This window comes from Onychomys torridus, chromosome 1 (assembly GCF_903995425.1).
Source record: "Onychomys torridus chromosome 1, mOncTor1.1, whole genome shotgun sequence".
NCBI classification, from domain to species: domain Eukaryota; kingdom Metazoa; phylum Chordata; class Mammalia; order Rodentia; family Cricetidae; genus Onychomys; species Onychomys torridus.
Genome location: NC_050443.1, coordinates 117,959,396 through 117,966,779, shown reverse-complemented (window position 1 = coordinate 117,966,779; position 7,384 = coordinate 117,959,396). Strand labels below are relative to the sequence as shown.

Genomic DNA, 7,384 nt, shown 5'->3' with positions numbered 1-7,384 from the left:
CGTGCCAGGTAAGCACCACAGCAGACCCTGAAAGTACACAGTGAGCCCTCTCTGCTAGACTGACCTCTCCCTGAAAACAAGGCTGGTCAGCCCCGGGAGCTCCCCCAGGGAAGTCCTGAGACACTGCGGCAGCCCTTGCCTTTGAGACCCTAGCAGGGGCCTCAGAGCCTCCAACAGCTTGGACCAATGGAACAGTGGCCTGGGCCCATCACACAGGGCGCTTGAATCCCTGCTGTTCCACGGTCCTCAGAAGTGGCCTTGCAGCCAGAAAGGGCCATGAGCAACTGCAACAACACTTTGGTGACAGAGTTCGTTCTTCTGGGTTTCCCAGAGCTGTGCCACCTGCAAGGGTTGCTCTTTGGGTTATTCCTAATCATCTATGTGGTGACCGTCCTAGAGAACTTGGTCATCGTGGGCACCATCAGTGCTAGCCGGCAGCTACACATACCCATGTACTTCTTCCTGGCCAATCTGTCTGTGCTGGAAACCCTCTACACCACAGTCACAGTGCCCAAGCTGCTTGCTGGTCTCCTGGCAGGGGCTAAAGCCATCTCCTTCTCTGGGTGCCTCACCCAGCTGTTCCTCTTTCTTTCACTGGGCTCCTCTGAATGCTTCTTACTATCCACCATGGCTTGTGACCGGTACCTGGCCATCTGCCGCCCACTGCACTACCCAGCTATTATGGATTCAAGACTGTGCCTACATCTGGCTCTCAGTGCCTGGCTTGGGGGCTTCTTGGCCTCCTTTGTGTCCACAGCTCTCATCTCCCGCCTCCGGTTCTGTGGCCCCAATGCCCTCAACCACTTCTTCTGTGATGTCTCACCCCTGCTGCAACTATCCTGCTCAGACACCACTGCCATTGAAATGCTGGACTTTGTGGCAGCTCTGGCAGTACTTGCAACCTCTCTGATGGTGACCTCAGTCTCCTATGCTCGCATCCTTGCCACGGTCCTGAGGATTCCAGGAGGAGCAGGCCGCAGGAAGGCTTTCTCCACATGTGCCTCCCACTTGGTGGTAGTCTTAATCTTCTATACCACCACCACCTTCATGTATGCCCGGCCTCATGCCATAAGCTCTTTCGACCTCAACAAGCTGGTATCTGTGATCTACTCGGTAGTGACTCCCCTGCTGAACCCTATAATCTACTGCCTGAGGAATCGTGACATCAGGGAGGCACTTACCAAGCTCCTCCAGAACCCCAGGTTCTCCTGAACACCAGTTGTTATGTCCTGCTGGACCCATGGGTCCCTCTTCTCTGCTCTCAGACATGCCCACCAGCCAGTCAAGGCTGTGTGCTTTTCCTCATCAGTGTGGACAATTCAGAGTGTCCAAGGGCACAATACGGCCATTAGCCAGCAACAAACAAGAAGGAAAGGTGACCACAGCCTAGAGACTCTGGGCCCTTCTAGAAAACTCAGCTGTTCTTTTTAGCATCCCAGGCAAGTCCTTTGTTCTTAAAATCTCAGTACAGAACCCAAAGGAAGCTCCATGTCTACTGTCAGGATCTGACCAGCCTTGAATGCCCCACTTCTGAGGCCCTAAGACTGGCCTTCTTCGAATAAGGTCCCAGCTCCCGGCCAGGTGGGAGGGTTCCAGCAAATCTAGGCAGCGTTACTGAACATGCAGATGCTCCCATTTCTCAGAAACAAGGATGGCTTATTGCAGCTTCTTGCACAAAGCTTGGTAGGTCTGATGAGTAAATGGCACACATGCATCTGCCTTTTCTTTCTTTTGTGGGACATGAGGGTAGAAACAGTAAAGCAAGCATTTCCCTTCCCAGCAGTTATCACTGTTAACCTGGCCAAGTTCTTTCTTGGTTTTGTGATTGTCCTTTTCCTTCGGGACAGCCACCTAGAATAATGGGCTTCACATGTGTCTTTGGAAGAATTTAACAGATACTTCAAGTCTGTGTAAATGTTTTGTGTTGCATTTGTAGCCTGTGTCTCAGTGTTTTATCTTGCACTTCTGAAGTTACATCAAGATGCACCCATATTTAGGACTGTTTTGTTCATAAATGTAGCCCTTCACGATGAGGAAGCACCCCTCTGTCTCTGGCACGTCTGCCTCGACACCTAGAGCTTGAACTCTGCTATGATTTACTACAGCCTCATCATCTCCCTTTCGGTAACCGTGGGATACATACTTTCTTTTTGCCCGTTTTGAATCTACTCTCTCTACTCCTGACCACCATTTGCAGCCGGCTGCACAGGGACTGCACAGACCATGCTTCTGCCACACCAACTGCTCTCTGTTGAGAACTCTGCTTTGCAGATAATCTCTGAGCTTTGTTTGGTTTGGAACTGTCTTAAGTGTGTATTTCCCTTTGTATTTGCTGCCTTTGGTGTGTGTGATGCTTCCAGAACTCACGGCTTGCATTGTCATCAGTTTTTGAAACACATCAGGCATAACTTTCTTAAATACTGCATCTGCCTTGTTCTCCCCTTTGTTTGCTCCAAAACTACATGTGTGTCAGATCTTCTTCCTACAGCCCCTCTGTATCCTCATATTCTGAGCTTTAGACTCCCTTTTCTGGATACTTTCTTCCAATCTTCCAGGTTCCCAAGTCTCTCTCCAACTATATCTAATATTCTGGATATTTGGTTTTATTTTGTTTATTCTAGAATTCTCATTTTGTTCTTTTTCAAGTTGAAAAAACCCTCATTTTTTTTCATAATCATCGATCATGACAGAACACACCTGTGACCAAATGTGTAGGGTAGTGTCCTCATTTACCAATCAAGCAATTCTGCAGCTAATATAAGGTAGGGTCTTCTAATTCAGTTCAACCCTGACACTGACTGCTTGGACATATCTCAGTTCCCACAGGTCTTAGCTGAATGCTCAGACGGTCCTACCCAATTCAGAATCCAGCTTCAAGCCCAAGAAGTTTACCTATATTTCTCATAAAACAGCTATAAATGGGGCTTTGCATAATCCCTTCCTTGGGATCTTCTAATTTTCTAGAGCATTTGCTTACATGTACCAGCTTATTAAAAGAACCGCACCAGACTGATAAGGCTGCTGGTGAGGCTCTTGCCTTGCAAACATAAACACATACATTTAGTCCCCCAAACCCACATTTAAAAGAAAAGCCAAGCATGGTACTACACGCTTGCAGTCTTAGAGCTGGAGAAGTAGAGATAGGCATGTGCCTGGAGCTCACTAGTCAGCCAGCTAAACCTATTTGGCAAGCTCCAGGACAGGGAGAGACTCTGTCTCAAAACCACAAAATGATTACTCCTGAAAAACATCACCTGAGGTTTTTTGTCTGGCCTCCACATGCACCCACATACACACACGCACTTGCATGTGTGCCTGCATACTTGTGAACACACACACACACACACACACACACACACACACAGCATAGAAAAAGAATCACAAGGGATACAGATGAAGAGACACAGTGGGCAAGGAGTCTGTAAGTGGTACCCTGGGTCTCCTGAACTATCTGTCCCTTACCCAGACTGAACTGAGTTCTTTCTAGAACCATATGCGGATGCCTAATATCTTTAAGATCTATTTACTTTTGTGTGTATGAGTGTTTTACCTGCATGTATGTATACATACCATGTGAGCGTCTGGTGCCCATAGAGGCCAGAAGAGGGCAATAGATCCCTTGGAACTGGAGCTATAGATGGTTGTGAGCTGCCACATAGGTGCTGGGAACTGAAGCAAGGTCCTCTGCAAGAGCAGAAAATGCTCCTAACTGCTGAGCCATGTCTCCAACCAAAGCTTTATTATCTTGCATAAGCTCCTCCTCCTTGGTCTTCTAGAAGTTATCTTGAGTGTTCCAAGTCTATCCTTGTCACCTTTGAGATCTCTTGTATTCTTTATTAGCTTGTTAGTACTTTTTTTTTTCTTTTGGTTTTTCAAGACAGGGTTTCTCTGTGTAGTTCTGCGCCTTTCCTGGATCTTGCTCTGTAGACCAGGCTGGCCTCGAACTCACAGAGATCTGCCTGCCTCTGCCTCCCGAGTGCTGGGATTAAAGGCGTGCACCACCACCACCCAGCCTTTTTTTTTTCTAGTACAATTTTATAAACAAGGTGGTTTAAACAACAGAAATTAATTTTCATTTTAACTTAATAACTGGGATCTTCTAAGGACCCTTTTCTTCCCTTAAGGATGCCATGCATAGTGGTCCCTTTGTCTCTATACAATCTGTGACCTAATATCCTTGGATTGTGACCCTGTTACTTCCTTAAATATCCTGTTATGAAATACAGCCACATTCTGAGGTGCTTGGGATTAGGATCCAACATACATATGGGGCAACTCAACTTCTAACAAGTGCCTCTTAGAGACATTCTGGGAAAGGTTGATAAGTTCTGAACAGATCTGACTCTTGAGGCAGCATTAAAAACTCATAGGCCAAACTGGACGTGGTGGCACACCTTTAATCCCAGTACTTGGGAGGCAGAAGCAAGTGGATCTCTATTAGTCTTATCTAAATAGTTCCAGGCAAGAAATGGAATCTTCCAGAAACATGTGAGTCAAAAATGAATGATGTTCTTAGCAATGTCCAGAGAAGATGGACTAGCAGCACCCCCCTAACTGGCACCTCTAGGAATAGGACAGGACAGCTGAAAAACAGCCACCGTATTAGCCTTAGTAAAGCCAATAGGCGGGCACTAGAGTTTCAATATGGAGCTGTCGAAGAACAATGACTTAAGCACCAAAGCATGGAGAAAGACCATCTCCACACTGGGAATATTCCCAGAAGCAGAAGTAGGAGAATGGAGACAGAAAGTCCAAAAACAATTAACACTGTCAGTGCTATGCAGAACTGCAGTCTAACTCAGATCAGGGACTGTAGACTCCAAGCAGCACATACAACATGATGCAGTGTGAGAAACCATCTGGGGTCGGGCTGAGTCTGCCACCTTAGGAGTCAAAGGTTCTTGGCGTTATCCCATCTCCAAGAACTCCAAGAACAGTTGCTCTGGGCCATGGAATGCCAACCTGGAGAGCTGGTCTAGCTACAGAGGAAAGGCTGAATTACAAACACGGTAGGGAGTTGCTTTAGGTCAAGGGAGAAGTGGCAGTTACTTATGGGTTTGAGCCTTCAATCAGGAAGCTGCTGCAAAAGCTCCCAGAGGAGGGAGGAGCACTTGCATACCGTTATATAGGGAGCTGAGTTGTGGGAAATCGTAGGTCTGGGAGAGGGGGGCTTGTTCAAAAGGCTGCATCCCCATAGGACTTCCCCACCCCACAACCAGGCATTTGAAGATGCAAAAAACTAGGACCAGCTGGCAGTCTGCAGTCTGCCCTATCTTGGGATGCAGGGTAGCTGAGCAAACACCACCAAGATAATAAAATGAAGACATACAGGACACAGCCTCCATTCTCGCCAGGTGGTATGAGTCCAAATGGTCACAGAAGAGCATCAGTCAACATCTTTCACTGCTCTCCATATGACCAACCCCTGTAAGGACTAGAATCTTATCCTCTTTTTTACAATCAGTACATTCCTCCACTTTGCTTATGATGATTTATTTGTGGTATATGTGTCTGTCTGTGTGCATGCATGTATGCATGCATGCATGTGCTCATGTGCACATTTGTGTACACAAGCTCAAGGAGGCCAGGAAAGGGTGTCAGATCTCTCAGAATTACAGTTATAGGAGACTGTGAGCCCGATGTGGGTGTTGATGTCTAAACTCCAGTCTGCAAGATTGAGCAGCGAGTGTTCCTAACTACTGAGCAATCTCTCCAGTTCCTATAATGTATTTTTTGAAGATTTCTTTTTATGTGTGTTTGCCTGTGTAAGTTTATATGCAGCTGTTACCCTGGAACTAGATTTACAGATGGTTATGAGCCAAAAGGAGGGTGCTGGAAACCAGTCCTGCCTGTCTTTGAGAGTAATAAAACATTCTTAACCACTGAGCCATCTTTCTAACCCCTAATGTATTACTACTCCTCCTCCTCCTCCTCCTCCTCCTCCTCCTCCTCCTCCTCCTCCTCTTCTTCTTCTTCTTCTTCTTCTTCTTCTTCTTCTTCTTCTTCTTCTTCTCCTCCTCCTCCTCCTCCTCCTCCTCCTCCTCCTCCTCCTCCTCCCCTCCTCCTCCTCCTCCTCCTCCTCCTCCTCCTCCTCCTCCTTAGCTTTTCTATACTTTTTCGAGCAGCACAACCAGTTTAGGGCTAGGGATGCAGCTCTATTTGTAAAGCATTTGCTTCACATGCACAAAGCTCTGGATTCTACCCCCAGTACCACATAACCAAACTTGGTGGTCCATGACTAATGGTTCTGTACGATGCATATTTGCTGCAGGGTTTAAGACAGCCCTTCTCAAGTAAATAATTCACTTCCATGACTAGTTTTCTTGGCTCCCCCGCCCCCATAGAGGGGTGTTGACTAAAATCAAATGCTTTATCTTCCTCTTCGAAACAATTAAGGTCATTTTTTTTCCTTAGTCCACAAGCAGGAGCAGGTGTTGGCAGATTTTGACTCTATGATAACACTTTCTAATGCCCAGTAGGATTTTTTTTTTTTTGGCTAATATTTTAAGAACTTCCATGTCTATTCAAATATCAAGTCCTGAATGCTGTTCTTGCCTCCATGCATGCACATCTTGCAGCCTAGTCCAGTGGGAAGCCACCACGTGTTTCCTACTGTGTCTCTGATCCTCTTTCTTCTCCATTCTCATCTTTGGAATAACCGTCAAGTGTCAGAACCCAAAACTGGACCCCTGGGTTGATGATCTTTCCTCTCACAGACTTCATCTTTTGCAGGATATGGCCTTAGCTTTGTAAACTCAACCCCTCTCTTCTTTTGAGGGGAACAAAATGTTTTGATCTGAAAATTCCTTTTTAGTTGCTTTTATTCCTGTTTTACATCATCCTCTTCTTAGTTATCAACATCATGGTCATTATGAGTATGTGTGTTGTGTGTGTGTGAGAGAGAGAGAGAGAGAGAAGGGGGGTGGATTTTAAGATTTCCTCTGTTTCCTCAAACCTCTTGTGTTCTTTTTTTATACTTGGCCTTCTTCTTGTGTGTTGCAGTGGGCCTTGGCTGTCTAACAAAGTGTGTTTGTCCTTCACATTTAACATGAAGTAGGGGAGGGAAGAAACACGTGGGAGCTCTCCCTGCCTGAACTAAAAGGGGTCGTCAGCCAGCCTTTGGGCTAACAGCCTTTCAACTACACGTGAAAGAAAGCTCAAAACCATAGTAGCTTCAATTAGAGGAGCTCCATACACTAACCAGGGATTGCTGAGCCCAGATTACCAGGACCACCTCCCTTTCTCTCTAGATCCATCTCAGATTCCCAATGTTCTCTACTAAGCCTCGGCCAGGACAGGGCTGCCCCTGGCAGCTCAGACTGTAATCTTGGGCCTTGGAAAGCAAGTCCAGTGCAGATGAAAACCCTCATGGCTGTCTGGAGCT

General features: G+C 46.5%; 1 protein-coding gene across 1 annotated transcript; it reads left to right on the top strand.

Annotated features, from left to right (window-relative positions):
* The first annotated feature begins 276 nt into the window (after nt 1-276).
* Nucleotides 277-1,212, top strand: LOC118575462 (olfactory receptor 226-like). The gene has a single exon (XM_036176013.1). It carries the CDS (start codon nt 277-279, stop codon nt 1,210-1,212), a length of 936 nt encoding a protein of 311 aa, XP_036031906.1.
* Nucleotides 1,213-7,384: the final 6,172 nt, after the last annotated feature.